The sequence below is a fragment of the Rattus norvegicus genome, chromosome 1 (genome assembly GCF_021556685.1).
Source record: "Rattus norvegicus strain SHRSP/BbbUtx chromosome 1, alternate assembly SHRSP_T2T, whole genome shotgun sequence".
Classification (NCBI taxonomy): Eukaryota; Metazoa; Chordata; class Mammalia; order Rodentia; family Muridae; genus Rattus; species Rattus norvegicus.
Genome location: NC_141534.1, coordinates 21,965,001 through 21,983,068, shown reverse-complemented (window position 1 = coordinate 21,983,068; position 18,068 = coordinate 21,965,001). Strand labels below are relative to the sequence as shown.

At 41.4% G+C, this 18,068-nt stretch overlaps 1 protein-coding gene across 9 annotated transcripts in view; it reads right to left on the bottom strand.

Moving 5' to 3' along the window:
* The window catches only part of Enpp1 (ectonucleotide pyrophosphatase/phosphodiesterase 1), a 64,987-nt gene that overhangs the window by 18,471 nt on the left and 28,448 nt on the right, over positions 1-18,068 (bottom strand). For 5 of the 9 annotated variants that reach the window (XM_087595437.1, XM_087595440.1, XM_087595434.1 and 2 more), the window contains 12 exon segments: positions 16,430-16,502; positions 15,056-15,172; positions 13,770-13,895; positions 12,467-12,527; positions 9,892-9,989; positions 7,824-7,903; positions 7,561-7,680; positions 6,828-6,937; positions 5,069-5,134; positions 4,671-4,743; positions 1,975-2,083; positions 483-614 (listed from right to left, as the gene is read on the bottom strand). In XM_087595437.1, coding sequence (XP_087451563.1) covers positions 483-614; positions 1,975-2,083; positions 4,671-4,743; positions 5,069-5,134; positions 6,828-6,937; positions 7,561-7,680; positions 7,824-7,877 — 664 coding nt within the window. In that variant the 5' untranslated portion in view covers positions 7,878-7,903; positions 9,892-9,989; positions 12,467-12,527; ... (1 more) ...; positions 15,056-15,172; positions 16,430-16,502. 9 annotated transcript variants of the gene reach the window in all.

Sequence of the window (18,068 nt, the reverse complement as noted above, 5' to 3'; positions counted from 1 at the left end):
AAATGTGTTGGTGGTTTGTGCTCCAATGTGGTTGAAAAAGAAGATGAAATTGCTAGTCTCCCTCTCTGTGTAAAAGGTGCTATTGCTTTGGGAAATTGTTTCTTAGTAAAGAAATTGTTTGCCTACGGCGTGAATAATTTCTGCTGCATCCCTCTTCGTAACAATAATATTCTAAAATGGTGGTTATTGTAATGGAATGCCATTATTTAATGTTTAAAAATATAGTTGAAATGTTCTCATGAACAGTGTATAAAATTTAATAAGCACACTATATACTATAATATGAAATTATATTAAGATCATCAAATAGTGTCTGGTCCGAAAATATATAGTTGGTGAATGGTTACCCTATCTTCACTCCAATGATGGTCCATACAGAACATGTGTGGAGACTTCATCATGCTTTCCTATGGCTGACGTGTATGGATATATGGATACATTCTCTCTAGTGATATCTCGAGTTAGCACATAGCTTCACTCACACGAATAGTATGTCTCCGGAACCTCGGTGGGTCTCAATCGAGCAGCAGGTCCATACACAACCTTGACATTGTTCACATCCCCCAGGTACTTATTCAGGTACACGTACTTCTTACAACTGCCTTGTTCCATGCCTGGAAGAATTAAATCACAAGCCATGTTGTAATGTGACTGAAGAAAATAACACGTAAAGCATAATTTCTTTCACTTCCAGTATCAGTTGTTGTCTCTTTTTTCTTATTGAGAAACCCATCACATACACCAGGCTGCCCTTGAGCTCACAGAGATCTGCCCACCTCGGCCACCTGACGCCTCCAGGATTTAACCAATTATCTAGACACACAGAATTTGGTACTCATATTAGTTGATCTTCTGATAAGACACAAACTTTCAGCTAGGTGTACATTTTCTCTATATTTCTTTTTAAAATGTTTATTATTTTATGTATGCAAATGTGCATGTGCCTACATGAGTGTGCATTTCTACATACATATATGCACACACATATATGTGTGTGTATGAATGTGTGTGTGTGTGTCATATATACATATGACATGTGTGCAGGTACCCACAGACAACCAGAGGATACAGATCCCTGGAACTGGAGTTACATGTGTTATGAGCCTCCCGATGTGGGTGCTGTAAACTGAACCAGGTCCTCTGTAAGAGAAGTTAGCGCTTCAATCATTGGGCCAATTCTCCAGCCTTTCCACACTTTTCCTATTTCTTCATCCCCAAATTTGGCATTAACTAAAAGTTCCTTCTCCCTGGGGCCTTACGCAATCACCACGTGGGCATAGCTGGACACCACTTGTCTTTCCACAAGTGAAGAGGGAGATTTATCTCAAAATGCCTCATGTTAAACTGGAGTATACACCTGACGTAGGAGACCCCTGAGCATACAGTGTTAGGACTGTCTCCTAAGTCAGCATCCCACAACTGTTTCTGAAGCAAAAACAAGCAATATTAACAAACGGAGCAAGAAAGCGCCAATTACTACTTTCGTGTATGGATGGCGCTGTGCACAAGTGTGTGCACAAGAAATATCGTAAAGCTCTTAGAGAGTGAACTGTATTGTGAGAAACTAAAATAAAAGCAGTGTGTACCACCTTCGAAGTCAGATTTATCATGCTAAAATGAATTGAAGAGATATTTAAGAACGTGTCCCAGTGAAAGCTAAACTGTAGGTACCCAAATTTAATGCTGGAGATTATTTTCAGCACTTTCAATTCTGGTGTAGGATTTTCTCAAATCAGAGAAAAGGTCAGATAGGTTATGGTTGGTGACGGTCACATGTTTCTTTAATTTTATGCTATACTTGCATTTTGTATTTAATGTATTTTTCCTAAAAACTACCCATAAAAAAACCACATTTAAAAGCAAAAAGTTTTATCTACAACATTCAGTAAAAATATTGAAATGGGATTTAATCAAGCCATTTAAAAAAAAAGACACACTGTTTAATCACAGAATGAACGCATGAACTCAGATTACCGTGATCTGAAATGAGGATGAGGTTCAGGCATTTATCCAAGCCCAGGTCCTTCAGGCCATCCATCAGCATGCCAACTATGTGGTCAACCTTCTGCAGGGCCTTGATGACCTAGGAATGGCAAGCAAGCAACTGTGTATGATGCACTCTATGATAAAGTTATTTCTACATAACCATGGTCTACTGAAAGGGAGGGAGGGGGAGGGAGGGAGAAGGAGGGAGGAGGGAGTTAGGGAGGGGAAAGGAGGGAGGAGGGAGGGGGAGGGAGGGGGAGGAGGGAGGGAGGGGCGAGGGGGAGGGAAGGGGCTATTGAGGCATTGATAAATTATGATACGTACACATTAGACTAATACAGGTCAGGATCATAAAACATCTACCAATAATTAGGAGTCAAATGATCCAGATTGTATCTACTCTACACTCAACTCTACACTCTGGGGGTACCATTACCTAGTCCCTCCCTGAGATTCGAGTATCAAACTCAGACTAGACTCGGTTAAACCAAAATAACACTCACTCAAGTCTGCAGTGCCTGGGCAGATGACAATGCCTTCCTAATTAGCATTTCATTTCTCACTGTCAACTTCCACTTAATCATTTAGATGGTCGCTGTGTGAGCACAATGTTTCCTGATCTTCACAGGGGTTAGAATTAATCCACAAATGCTTTGTGTAGTTCTCTTTACTTAAAGAAAACCTTACAACTCTCAGGAGTGGAACCCCTTATTTCCTCATGAAATCCATCTGTCTTATACATTGATAGTCCAAGGCTATGGAAGGGTTAAGAGTTTGGGTAAGCCGCTTTCTGGCATTTTCTTTTCCTCGTACATTATAAAGCCATACAAAGAAAGTCTTGTCTATATTCTCTGTACTATATCATCACTTACAGCTTCACGTTACCTCACATTAATACAAGGTAGGATCCTTCAATACGACCCTCTGCTCACAGGAAGACAGCCAAGAGACATGGATCTAAGTTTTAAGTATTAAAGTGGGTTTCAGGTGCCAGTAATACTAAAAGAGTTGAATTTAGGTGATGAATACGACTTGGAAAGTCGTGGGCTTCATCCAGAACAAGAACACATTAGAAAAGAAGCAGGAAAATGAGCAAATCAGACGGGGTTGCCTGGATCTTAATTATATGACCTCGGCATGGGTCTTACACACCAGTGAACTAACACAAATTAATAAGTAAAATAATGAAAATCGCACCAGCTGCCCAGTGGATTGTTTAAACCATAGCAATAATCATGAGAAGAGTTTCTCTAGTCCTACTGTGAGATAGCCAGTCTGGTCACGCTTCATCAAAACCCTGCCTCTAGCAAGGAGCATGTCTGCTTTGTTGATGACAGAGTCAGAGTTGTGTACAGGGGAGCTGCGATCTGCCATGGAGCTACTGGACACATCTGGATGGAAAAACTACAAGGGACAGAAACAGACCTGGCTGAGGACTAACGTGTCCCTCTTTTGTCTGACAGGAAAGCAACACAGAATAGTATCTGCTCTTTCAAAGGGTTCAAGTCCATGCCAGGCACAGGGCAGAAAAACAAGAAAAGATGGTCTCCTCAGATGTTTAATTCAAGTGTGTGTATGTGTGTGTGCGTGTTGGGAGGGGGTGCCTAGTCCCTTTAGTTACATTTAGCAATCATCTTGCATTTACACCAAGGAGCACAGACATGGCTACCCAAAACAGAGCTCACAGTAGACATAGCAAACCAAGCTTCCATCTGGACAAGTGGTAAAGAATCCTAAAGACTCATAAACTATCCAGCCTCCATCACCTGGGCAGGGAATTAGTAGGGATGTGGGGTAAAGATTTAACTAAGGAAGGCAATGGGTTTGTACTCTGTCCTGGACTCATAGGAGGAGAGAGATAATAGACCTGACAACACTTCTTCACCTTATGTCCAACGGGATTCCCAATCCCTTAGTTTCTATTTCTAGTCACATCTCAGGCCATTGGGAAGAATTCACGTATCAGAAGAAAATAGAACAGGGATACAAGGAGGAAGAAGTTCAAGTCGCCTTGGGATCTGATGCTCTATACACCATGGCATGGTGATGTGAACTCGGAAAGTGGGAAGTGTCGCTTTAAGCTATGGTGACTGTGGCCAGGAACTGGCTATGATTCTAAAAGATGGCAGGTTGAACAAGACACATTATGATCTTGACTCCGTAGGTGACTGGTTCCCATCTCTAGTGTCACCGTAACTAACACAAATAATTATTGACTGCCTGGTTTTTCACTTTTGATAGCGTCTTTCATGCTTTCAAGTCTCAGCCCTGTCAGAATCATGGTTCAGAGGCAGGAGAGTGTCTCCTAACAAGAATAAGAAGAGGATGGTTCCACAGAAACTTGGAGTCTTGGGTACTGAAAGACTTCTCACAGAGCTCTCAGGTTTGAAGGCAAAGAGAGGATATGAAGGTTAGAGAAAGAGGATGTAAGACTCAGAGTTGAAGACACGATTTAATACAACAGTTTAATAGAGCACTGTAAGAAATGTAAGCAAAAACCAGTTCTCTCAGCTCTTGTTTTGTTTAAACTGTTCTCTCTGGTGACATAGAATTTTATGTGACGTCCTTTCCAAAAACCATAACATCTTACTTTCCAGAAGTCACAGTACCTTACAGAATGTTCTTGAAGTCCACTGCAAGAACACTAAGTTTAACGAAGTGATTATTATTAAGAGTGAACTTACCTCACTGCTTACTGGTCCGTGTGAATGCCCTGAAGAATCTGGTTCTTCTAAATACAGAGTGTAAAAGTGTGGTCTAAATCAAACAGTATCAAAATGTAATATTTTACGAACACATTGAAAAACAGAGTGGAAAGAATAATTCAACAGTTGATCCTGTTTTAAAATCCTACAGCACTGGGGTGATGATGTCCCTAAAATGCTACAGCCCTGGGGTGGCGTCCCTAAAACTCCAAGGAGCTGTTTACAAGCTTGGGGCTCTTCAGAACGCAGCTGTGACTGTTCACCAGTTTCTTTGGATGTAAGTCATTGGGGCGAACAAGAGTTTTGTTATGGTCTGTATAGAAGCACGTGGTGTCTATAAAACAAAGCAGCCTTTGTGCCGGAAACCGTCCACATACCTTTCATAGCTAGGAAGCTGTAGCCACTCGAGAACAGCTAAAATCCTTTCTTCAAATGGTACTGACCTAAAATTGAGGAGAAGCAAATTAAGCCAAATCTGCAATAACTCTATGTCAAATATAAATATTTTTCTTATTGGAAATAGTAGGGATCTTTGAGCAAGCAGAGGCACCTGCTGCATTTGAAATTTTTGAGATTTATTTGCCATTCTATAATTCCAATATCAGGAAACTGATGCAGAACTGTACTTTGAGGTCTATAAAGAAAGGTCCTGCCCTAGACTCCCCACCCTATGACACACACAAAGAAGGTGTTATTTTCAAACTTAAATTTGCTTTTCTAATGAAGACCAAGGCTTAACTTTATACAAATAAAGGTGATTGGGCTTAAAAATTGTTTCTTGTCTTCTTTTGAGATATTATACATTCAGTTAAGAACAGCCACTGTCACATGAAGAACTGGTGTTTCAGAGGGACTTGGTCACTGGTGACTGGAAAACAGACACAGTGACAACACTCTATAGTCCTCCAGGCAACTTTCCTTTGATGAAATTAATTCTGCCTCCTCTGGCCACTGGGTTTTGTTAACATAGTCCTTCCAAAGCCTGCTCACCCCATATATATCAGCTGTGCCCTTTACTACATCTAGGCTGCCCCTCACGGATCTGTGGGCTCCCCTAGGCTAGAGGGATGCACCTTGGATCTCACAGAGCACTCCATCCATGAAATAAAACCATGGTGAGCAGCTGAGACAGGAACAGACCACATGCTCTCCTCCCGTGAGCCCCACAGAACACACAGTACCATGAATTGACCAAGAAAGGACTGTCCTTAACTCGTCTGGCATTTGTGACCATTTTTGACATTCTATATATCATATAGCCCTTCGATCATAAATTTCAAAAGTATCACAGAAACTACTTTGGTAGTTTTGCTAAAGTCAACGAAAGAAAATCCTCCCTAAAATGTCCATATGACTTTGAAAATCAACCAGAGAGGCCATCTTCATAGGCCCTTATGTTAGAGAGTAAATATATTGAAGGAACTTAGAAATGGAAATACGGAACACAGCAATCTTCTTTTAAACAATGTTCCAGACTCCACCATGACGTAGCTCCTAGCTATGCACTCTTCATGTTGTGTCCCCCATGCTCCTGCTGATGGATTCTTGAGTGCACCCCTCTTTTTCTTCTCTTGTTCTCTTACTTTCTAGAGTTAAAATACACAGCTCCCCTGTGCTCAGAACTGTCCCCACTGTGACCTCTCTGTGTCTCTCTTTCTGTCTTTCTCTCTCCCCCCCTTTCTTGCTCTTTCCCTCTCTCCTTCCTTCCTTCGGTACTATTTTTCATTTGCCTTATTGGATACAGAGTCTGATTATGAAACTCCGGATGGCCTTGCATTCACATTAACTGGCCTTGATCCCACTCTGCCGTCTAAGCTTGCCCAAAACTCACGACCGTCCGTCCTGCCTCAGTGCCTTGCTCCATAAATTACAGTCTACACCAACACGCCCAAGATTACCTTATTAGAAACAAAACCACTACTCAGAGATCAGAACACTTTCTGTGATCTATAAGCTGGCTGATTTTACTTTCTACTCAGCACCATCTAAAACTCTCTAAAGAAGTTCTTATTCAGAAGATCTTTAGTTTAGAGTGTCTTTCGAGTGTTGGAACTCGGGACTGAGTGAAAGGAAGGGTAAAGAAAACTAGAAGTTGTACTATGTTTCAAAATCTAGGGGAAGTTCACCTACACGTACCCATTATACACTTTGTAGATATCTGGCAGAATCCCATCAATTTCCACGTCTGATCCTGGCCAGAAGTATGTGCCAGACCTGACCTCCTGATGATTAGCGGTCACCCAGATCTGGCAAAGAGAATGGAAGGACGTTAGATGGTAAAGATATTAAGCTCTAAGGAGACGGAACGATATGAACACGTTCTTCTTCAGTGACAGTGTTTTCAAAGTCCAGCAGTTAAGCTACCTTAATCATGTATATGAGGTATGCTATCAAACCATGGTAGTTAACATTTATATCCCCTTAGCATACTTGACATTATTGTTAAAAATTAATTGTTTAGGAAGCTGAAAATATGAAGAACACTAATTTGATCGCTCTGTAGTATGTACCCACATCAAATTATTACACTGTGCACTATAAACATGTAAGGTAAATAATAAGTAATAAAAACTCTCATGCCGAACAACTAGAACTTCAGGAGAGAAGGCTCAGGTTGGGAGAAAGAGAACTTTGGTACAACCCAAGTCTATCTCTAAAGTAAACTGTGCAATCGCACATACATACATACATACATACATACATACAAACATACATACATACATACATACATATGAGACTGTCAACAGCTACCTGCACTCCACAAGGAAGATAATACAGCTAGCCAGATTCCTACAGAATCATTTCACTTTTCTCTGATTAAAATAAGTATGAATAAAAACTATTTTAGTAGCCATAATAAACAGCTTACCGGCTGTCCTTTGTACCACAGAGGGTTGAATTTCTCTTTACTTTTAAGTGAGAAAGAAGCGTTCATTTTAGGATCATACATCTTGTTGTCAATTATGCCATGTGATTCTGGATAAAGTCCCTAAGGAAAGATCAAGTGCAGGTTATAGCTTACACTCCAAAACAAATCATCTCATCCTCTTCTGAAGTCGAATTACTCCCTTGCACAGTGCTCCAGCTACGTCTTCCCGGTACAATCACAGAATGCTCGGAATGCCTACTCACTGTGACGATGCTGTAATGATTGGGAAACGTCTTGGTAGGGTACACAGGCCTCATGTTTTTAGTGTACGTTCCACAGTTTTCTAGACAGAGAACAAAACAGCAGAAATTGTTATTAGGCGTATCCCATTAAGTAATTATCCCAGAACACAGAGCAAACAACCAGATTGAAATTCAGCATGAGTCAAAAGTAACACGACTGCTAGGAATTTAGTATTAACAAGGAAATAAAGTGTTATTTGTTTCTCTTTCCTTCCCTCGCTTCTGTGCAACCCAATCTGGCATCGAGTTTGGTACACAGCAAAGAAGCTAACCTTGGAGCCTCCTGCCTCCACCTCCCCAGTGCTATGATTACAGTCATCCACCATTATGCCAGGTTTATACAGTCCTGGGGACTGAACCTGGGGCTTCATGCATGCCGGGCAAGCACTTTACCACTGAGCCTCAACTACAGACCTTAGATTCTTTGTTAGAAAAACAATAAGTTAAGTGACTAATCCACGTAAGCAGTTTTCCTCCAATCACCAGCAGCCTGAATAGATGGACAGATGTGGTAACACGATGCTTGGTACTTAGTGTTCAAATAACTAAAGACCAGTAACCATAAGGAAAAGTGGCTACGCTCCCAGCTAAATCCGAAAATGAAGACGAAGAAGACACAGTAGTTAAAGTGGCATTGTCCCTGGCTATAAAGCACAAACAAACCACCCACAGATGAACTTCTTAGTTACTTTAAAAACAAAAGATATGTGGAGGGGAACAGAGGAGTCAGATGCTGTTGACCTCCTTCTGGTCTAGCCCTGTGTCTCACTCCTCCCCACTGTCTACTCTTGGGGGAGGAACATACACTTGATGACCCCAGCACTTGAAATGCGTTATCTAAAAATGGTTCCCAGATTGGTACGTGTCTGCCTATAGATGAGTTTTCTAAGGGCTCTGAGTCATCAGACACAAAGCTCTCACACTCCCAGTCACCCAATTCTGTAGTTTGGCTAAGCCTTGATTGGGTTTACATGTTACACATGGGTGCGGACAGCGCCTTAACTTTGAGTTCAGGGACCATGCCTCAGGAAGGGACAGAGGGCTGACTAATACCTCTCCAAGTCCACAGGCCTGATTGATGCCAAGTGACTAGTGAAAACGTTACCTTCCAAGCAGACATTAAAAGTGGAAAATTTTAAACCACCACAGCGTAATGATACATATATGCACTTACTGGGAGTAATTTTAAGGTTTTAAACAACATAGTGTATTTGTCTAGGAGATATTTTAGAATTCCAGAAGAATGCTAACATGACTGCGTATCTACTTCTATTTCAGGAACATAGAACAGGACAGCGACTGCCAAGCACTAACAACTAACGAAGTCCATTCATGCTCTTCCCACTTCCGGTAATTACTAAACTTAAACTGACTTACTAAAATTAAGACTTAAAGCTTCAGCTGTGATATGAAGAAGAGAGTATCCTATCTCATTTTTGGAGAATAGCCATTCAATGAGAGCTTTAATTAAGATAAAGTTGAAGGTGAGCATGGCTGGACACGCCTATAACCTTGGTGCTTGGGAAGTTCTGCCAGGAAGATCAGGAATTCAAGGCTATCTTTACCTACACAGCAAGTCTAAGGCTAGCCGAGGTTACATAAGATATTGTCTCAAGAAATAAAACACAAAATTGAATGGCTATTCAGTTTGACCCAAATGATGACAGAAGCTAATAGTCTACAAGAGTTGTATATTAGTTTCCAAAATGGTCGACCTTTGCAATTCCATTTTAACATGAAAACTCAGGAAGTAAGTAAATATTTTTCCAAAATTGTCAAGAAGAATAAATATTAGTGGTCACAGTCCAGAGTTCGGATACAAGGACAACCGGTTGAACTAGAAGTATTTTGGGGGCAGTTTCCAAGATCTACAGTATCAACACTAGTGGTCTCACAAATCCACTGCTTTGCAATGGAGAAGCTTGGTAAAACAGTCAGAGGCTTAGCAGTACTTTTCCAAAAACATTCCCCCTCCCTCATCCATCTCCGAAGTCGTGACCCTTCAGTACTCAACTCTGAAGTTACTCACTCAGCTTGCTAATGACAGGAAGAAGTCCACCCCAAGTGTGCAAATATTCAGCTCTGAATCCATCCAAAGAAAACAAGAGAGTAGGGGGTGATTCAAACCTGGTAAAGAGTGAAAGAAAACTGTGTAAAGAGACAAAAGGAAAACACATCCAATGAAGATGCCTCTCCCTGGCTCCGCCCTCTCCCTGACTCCACCCTCTCCCTGGCTCCACCCTCTCCCTGGCTCCACCCTCTCCCTGGCTCCACTCCTGGCCATGTCCTCTCCCTGACTTCACCCTCTCCCTGGCTCCACCCTCTCCGTGACTCCACCCTTTCACTGACTCTGCCCTCTCCCTGGCTCCACCCTCTCTCTGACTCCACCCTCTCCCTGGCTCCACCCCAATGAAGGTTTCTCAATGAGGTCAGCCTGCTATCGAGGTAATCTGAAAAGTCAGCAAGTACACAAGAGAACATCCTCCGCACATTTATATTCGTAGACATACTTTATCAAGGAGTAATTCACATGCATGTATCATCAATAATATCTTTAAAGGATCCATGCTGTTTGGAGCTCCAACAAGAAACTTCAATCACAGTTCATGCCATTCCAAAATTTTGGTCAAATGATACTGTCATATTATAAGGTTTTTATACTTACTAAGAAACTAAATTTGACAAATAAACTACATCTTCTCCACTAATTCTCTTTCTTTCTTTTTTTTTTTTTTTTTTTTTTTTTTTTGGTTCTTTTTTTCGGAGCTGGGGACCGAACCCAGGGCCTTGCGCTTCCTAGGTAAGCGCACTAATTCTCTTTCTGAACAAACCTCTGTCCCTCCTTCAGTAGAGTGCCTCATTGGCTTCGTGGCTTTCCTTTTATATGCTGAGGATCAAGCCCAGGTGTGTCTTCACTAAGGCTAGGCATGCGCTCTGCCCATCAGCTGCCTCCCTGGCCATATTTAATATTTAAGTTCAATATATTTCAAAGAGATAAGTACATGGTGCAGAAGCTTGAGAGACACAGTGTTCATATATTTAAACAATGAAGTGCCCAGGAATGTTGAAACATGAGTTCACAGAGAGACACAGAAGGTTTGTACCACAGAAAGCCCAAGAGGCATAAAACACTGTATCAGGTATACTCTGCAAAAGAGAATGGCTAGCCCTGGATTAAAAGAAAAAAGCCCATGGCTCAGAAACTGGGTCACGGCAGTTTTGCTTGAGGATGGTGGAAAGCTACATTACTAGATAAGTAAATAACAGAACACATTTCTCGCAATTCCTCAGAACTTTAGAGTCTCAAACATCCAGACCCAAAAGCAGCCACACCAAAGGAAGAATTTTGCTATACAATTTTCAGTAACAACTCTTGATAGCCTAGTCCTCCTGGGCGATTGTAAACCAACCGTGTGTAGTCTCTCTCAGTCATTGCACAGAACTGTCAATCAACCAAAGCCATAAAGTCTGGGTCAGTGGAACACCAGGTAAAGACACTGATATAAAGTTGCCCAAAATAACATGCTCCAAATTATGACAGGAGTTCTATTTTCCAGTAAAGATTTTACGTTGCATTTTAGAGCAATGATTAACATTTTAAAAGAAAAATTTAGCAAGTCTAAAATTTTAGTTATCTTGGCATTTAGAAAACAGCTTACAGAGGAATCCCCATCCCACCCCCCCAAAAAACCCCTTTCTTCTGATGAAATTATTTTGCTTAGGCTTAGTTTTTGTTGTCATTACTACTGTCTCAAATTTTAAAAAAAGGTTGTATGATAAAATCAATTACATAATAAACAAAATAAGATAAAAATACAGGTTTAAAGTATTTTAAAGTCTGAAAGACATTATTTTAAACTGGTTTAAAAAATATGTATTTCTGCCAGGTGGTGGTGGCACATGCCTTTAATCCCCACACTAAAAAGGCAGAGGCAGGCAGATCTCCGAGTTCTAGGCTAGCCTGGTCTACAGAGGGAGTTCCAGGACAGCCAGGGCTACACAGAGAAACCTTGTCTCAAAATACAATAAATAAATAAATAAATAAATAAATAAATAGGGGTTGGGGATTTAGCTCAGTGGTAGAGCGCTTGCCTAGGAAGCACAAGGCTCTGGGTTCGGTCCCCAGCTCCAAAAAAAAGAACAAAAAAATAAATAAATAATAAATAAATAAATAAATAAATAAATAGATTGACATAAACAGTTCAAAAAAGAACACAGACGAATTATAAAAGTCAGGTAATTCCCTCTCATAAATGTGTTATGTATACCAAAACTGCATACCAATGCAAAAAAAAAAGAATTTTTAAGAGCTATATTTTGCTACAAGTTCAACACTAGAAACTACAAACTAGAGTCAAGATGTTTTCTCCCATAGAAGGCTACAATCACGTCACCCACATTCACTGACAACAGCCACTGTTACTCATGGTATGTCTCTTTCTACTGGCTTCCAGAGTGAGGTCGTACCACAGTAAACACGCTCTGTTGAAGGCAAATGTTCAATTAGCCAGTGATTTATTACTATTTCTCATCTTAATTTAGAAAGAGAAAGAAATGACCCTTCTCGAAAAGGGAAAAATATGTGTTTGGGGACATGAGCTTACTCTGCTGGACACTGTGGTGCATCGATGGTTTCGCAGGCTTCTTCTACCCAACTCTTCTTTTCTGGAATATTTTCAAAAAAATAAAAAATAAATAAATTGAGCCCACTCGATAATGGCAGGAATGCAGTGTTTTTCAGACAGAAGAGCATAGATTCCCCAAAGCAAAACAAACAGACATCACGAGGCACTAACGTTAGACAAAGACCACGAATATAGAGTTACTCTGTTTCCAAAATAAGTTAACAGGAGAAACCCAAATGCAGAACTGCAAGATGCAAATATACTAACTATTCATTGCCCTGTGTCTGCATATCCTGCACCCACGGATTCAACCAACTGTGGATGGAAAATATTTATTTGTTTGAACGGCATCTGTATGGGACATTATACTTTCATTTCCTAAGCGGTGTTGGACACCAACTGTTTACATAGCTCCTGCATTTCATGGGCACTGTGAGTAATTGCAAGGCATTTAAGGTATGTGTGAAGATAGGCACAGGTTATGTGCAAACACTATGCGGCTTAAAATAGAAGGGAATTAGCACTGGTGGGCTGAAGTGTCCTCACAGGTTATTCAGCTTGTCTCCATGAAATACAAGGACAACTATCCTGTCTTTGTAAGAACTGAGATATCATTCCTGCTTTCTAAATCTTAGTGTTTTCAGCAAGAATGTATAGCCTGTCCCGGCCTCTCTACACAATTGGTACTTTGGAGGCTTAGCTCCCTCCCATTTAGACTCAGGTTCTGTTAGAGATTTCAAGACGCCTCGTAATCCTTGAGCAAAACATTACAGCACTGTTAGTACCCTTCAGAGTAATTTCCCATCTCCAGCCATTCCACCCTGAATGTGCCTGGTCTCATCAAACCAGCCCTAGTGCTACATGACCAAGACTGTGCTTCTTTATTACAAGGAAACCTTGGCCAGAACTGGAACGAGATCCTTACTCAAGTACAGTATTAAGTATGCAGCCACCATCAAAATGGCATGGGGAGGATGGAAGGGAAAAAAAAAGAATAGAAAAATGGCTTCAGGTAAAATAAGGTCAACCGTGTACGGATAGTAACTAGCCAGATGGCATCGCGCGTTCTTAGTTCATGCACACATTAGAACCATCCTGTAATAAAAGTTTTACGAGTCTCTTTCAGCAAATGTAATTGGCCCATCAACACAACGGCTACTGTAGTAACAGTGAACACAGCCGCTCCCAGAAAAGACAATGCTGATGCAACCCCACCCCACCCCACCCCCAAAGGTCATGGAGGATGCCAGGCTCCAGGAGAGCCCAGTGTAGGGAAGCTGACCTTGGCACACTGAACTGTAGTTGATGCAACAGTCATTGTGGGCTTTGCAGTCGTCCGCACAGGAGCACACAAATCTGGACAGCCTCTTCTCGCCGCACCTGAACTTGTTGCAAGTCCATATATGTGCTGGAAACCAACATCAGACAAACAAACTCAGGGGTCAAGTTCAACACTTCCCGTGAAATCAACACCATCTTGGACAAGAGGATAAGAGACAACAACTCATTTTATAACTGAGTCCCATGATTCCGCTTCTGCTCACCCTTTCTGAATAGTAAACATGCAGGCACCCACAGATAATATTTCACTAGAAACCCGGGATCTCATTGCTTTTAAACTGGGGCGCACCGTCGTTATTGTACAAACATACAAAACCCCTGGCTTCCCCCAGCAGCCATATTCAGGGTTCTCAAAGTCTAATCTAGAACTATGCATGCTAGTAAACAACTGTAACTCTAGTCTTCAAGAAGCAGAGGCATTGGAGACCAGCCAAGGCTATAGAACGAGACTCTTGTGTCAGAAAAAGAAAACAAAAGAAAACAAAACAAAAAAACCTATATTTGACTCCTATCTCAATTTTTTCTGTTTCAATGGTTTTATTTTTAAAATGTTCAGTAAATAGGCAAGGATTCTTTCTTTAGTAGATCCATAATGGAAACACTCACATTCTTTTAAGACTGCATTTAAAAAAAATTTAAACCACAAAGTTTTGGCACACATTAAACACATACACAGTTTTGTTAGCCACAAAGCATTTAGCAAAGATGAAGATTTTTCTTTGAGTGTTGAAAGGGAAAGGCTACAGTGGAAAACATGTACACTCTAAAATAGAAAAGAAAAAAAAACTAAGTTGGGTATGGTGAAGATATGCCTTTGAGCGCTGGACTCGGGCGGAGGCAGGTGAATCTCTGTGAGTTCAACTGTAGCCTGGTCTACATAGCAAGTTCCAGGATGACCAGCGATACATAGTGAGAGACCTTGTTTCAATAAATGAATGGATGGATGGATGGATGCATGGATGGAAGGATGGATGGAAGGAAGGATGGATGGATGGATGGATGGATGGATGGATGGATGGATGGATGGATGGATGGATGGATGCATGGATGGATGCATGGATGGATAGATGGATGGAAGGATGGATGATGTCTCGAAAAAACATTGAGTTATTCCAACCTAGACAAGAAGATGCACAGCTTCCTGGCGATCCTTTCCTGACGTCAGTGACCCCGCCCCTTCCGGTGACTGCACCCTTCCCCGTAACCCCGCCCCTTCTCCCATCATACTTGGTTCCACACAGGTCTCTTGGAAATCCAGACAGCAGTTCCCAAGGCTGACACAGGCAGCATCGCAGCGACAATTGCTGAACGTCCTTTCAAAGCAGCGGCCTTTGCAACTTTTCACTGAAAATTGTGAATAAGTCAGGTGCTGTCAATCACAAAATTACAAAGCATGCACCAGCTAAAGGCACACCTGAGTCAAGACGCCACCACCGTGGAGTGAAACTCACATCTGTCGCTAAGAAACCAGGCATTTTTACAAAGATCAAATAGAGTGAGGAAACTGACTTTCCTAGAACCTATCGGAGGAAGGGGGCGGGGCGTGGAACCACAGTAACTGCTGTGGCTTCATACACATCTGGCATCTGTTAAAAGAGTGCACGCTACCCCGAACTCAGCTATTAAAATACCTATTTTTCTATTTCTTTGATGCGAGGCGAATTAGTTCATTTTATGAACAAATGCACAGGTAATACAAAGCCCACCTTTTGCTCTAGGGTATCCTAACCAGACAGGTAAAATTGGCATATTTCAAACAATCACTAAACATTAGATGAATAACAATATAATAGCAGAATAGTTCAGCAGGACAAGAATGTATTCAATTTTGAAAACTGAATCACTGATACCCTGCCATATGGGGTACAGGAGAAGACACTTCCCAATCAAGAGAATGACCAGTGAAATTGCCTATGGTTTGCTTTCTTTATCTATATGGTGGGTTTTCTGTGCTGTGCAGAACACGCTCTTGACACCAGGGAAACACAATTAGAAGTGTGATGATTTCGTTACTACTTTGAAACTAGCCACGGCAGAAATATTTAAAACTCTCTTGAGATTCTCGTCTCTTAGGGATGCTAACTGGTCTCCTAGTAACCTCCAGAGCTGCTTTGGTGACCAACTCCTTGGGGCTTGGAGGCACCTCTGGTCATGTCTTCATGGGTTGTTTTGGTTGGGGTGGGGGGTATTGTTTTTCTGGTCACAGATTTTATTCCACATTTTAATATAAAAAATTGTAAACAAACAAACAAAACATTTTGTATGGCCAAAACAAGATAGGGCCTCAAGAAGAATGCTTAAACTAGCATCGAACTTAGGAAATCATCAACATTTGGGGAGCATTGCAGGACTTGGAGATTACGGTTACCTCAATCATATTGTAATTACACACACATGCACATACATATGCGTACAGATGTGAGTGTGCACATATGCACATACAGAGAAACGCACACAGACACACTCACACACACAGAAGCACATAGGCACACACACACACAGAGAAGCACATAGGCACACACACAGAAGCGCACACACACACACACACACACACACACACACACACACACACACACACACAGAGCCCGCAGTATTCATTACCTTCTTTGGCACAGCTTGGTTTCAACCCAAAGATACAACCAAGAATAGTTGTTAGCACGCATACTGACAAAACCTGTAAGGAGAGGAAAGGCTGTTAGAGTCTTCTGAAATCCTCCTATTGCCCCAACTCCATTCCTTCTAGTGCTTCTGACTTTGCTAGTGAAGGTGTTTCCGGATGTGGCAGCTGATCACGGGATCTCGGGGACACGCTCGCTTTTGAACATTTCAAACTGCACACTGATTTAAGTCCCGTTCTGAGATAAGCGTCAATCGGCAACTTCCTCGATCATCCAAAGTTAACGGAATGAAGGAAACACTTGGCTAACCCAAAGGAATTAGCATGAAAGAAAGCTGTAATCCTTCAAAGAAGAAAATCTATGAAGAGGCTCTACTTCCTACTGCTGTCTTTAACATTCCAGGCCTCTTTTACCTGTTAACTTACAAACCTAAACCTAACAGAGCACCCTCAGATGCACCGTGCCTCGTCATGGGGTTGACCACTGGGCCACAACATGGCCATGAACTATCAGTGTGAGCTGAGGGTTAGCTCATAAGTTCTAAGCCTCTGCTTGTTCACTGTGAAAGTAGAGAACTAGACTGCACCAATCTCTCAGGATCCTTCCAGGGGTTCTGTTTCCTCACCCTCTCCCTCCCCATGATCCCTGCCTTTAATATTTAAAATGAAGTAGACTGAGCTTGAAACCCCTAAGACCATTAACAAGTTTTGAGGGTCAGGAGACAGAGGGAAATAATACACAGAACAATCTCCCGCCCACCTTTTTCAAGTCAGCATTTCCTTCAAAGCACCCTGAAATGTCAGCTCACAGGGCATTCACAGAGAAAGGACTGTGCACAAAAGTGGTGTGTGACTGAGGGAAGAGTAAGAGCTATCTCCAGGAGCTCGGGAGCATGTGAGGGAAGGCGGAGACAAAAACATTAGACATTTACACAGCACTCTCCCTGGCCTGTGCCTTCACTTTCCAACTAGAATTCCCACAGCCAAACATCATCAGAAAAATATTAAAAGGAAAATCACAGAAATAATGATGTCTTTTAAATCATACACTATTCTGAGTAGTCATACAATTCGTCACTGTGCTGTCTCTCCGTGGACATACACCTTTTTGTTTTTACGTATCGATGTTGTGTGCACTGTCAGTTTTACGAGTATCCCTGGGTTCTCAGATCCCGACACAGTACTGTAGTACTTGCATTCAAGGAACCCATGATAGCAGCCCAAGGCCATGTGCCAGAGCCTCCAGTATGCACCTCGCTCTGCCTCAACACAAGCAAGACCAGGACAGTATGGTAGGTATTTTGAGAAGAATCAAACTCCCGTAACTTTTATGGCATTCTTTTGCCATGCCTGTTTTTATTGTTTTGATGTTATTTTATTAGTTTTAATGTAATTATGTGCCTAATTTTTAAATTTTTAGGTGGATGGATAGAGAAAATATGAGATAAACTGATATGTAGATAATACATAGATACGTAGATATAAATATAACTGTATAGATGGATAGATATAGAGTCCGGTACTACCCCAGTTTCAGTTCTCCACTGATGTATTCCACATACTTGTATATACTGCATGTCTCGTTTTATGTATGTATAGCCTATTATTATTATTATTATAGAA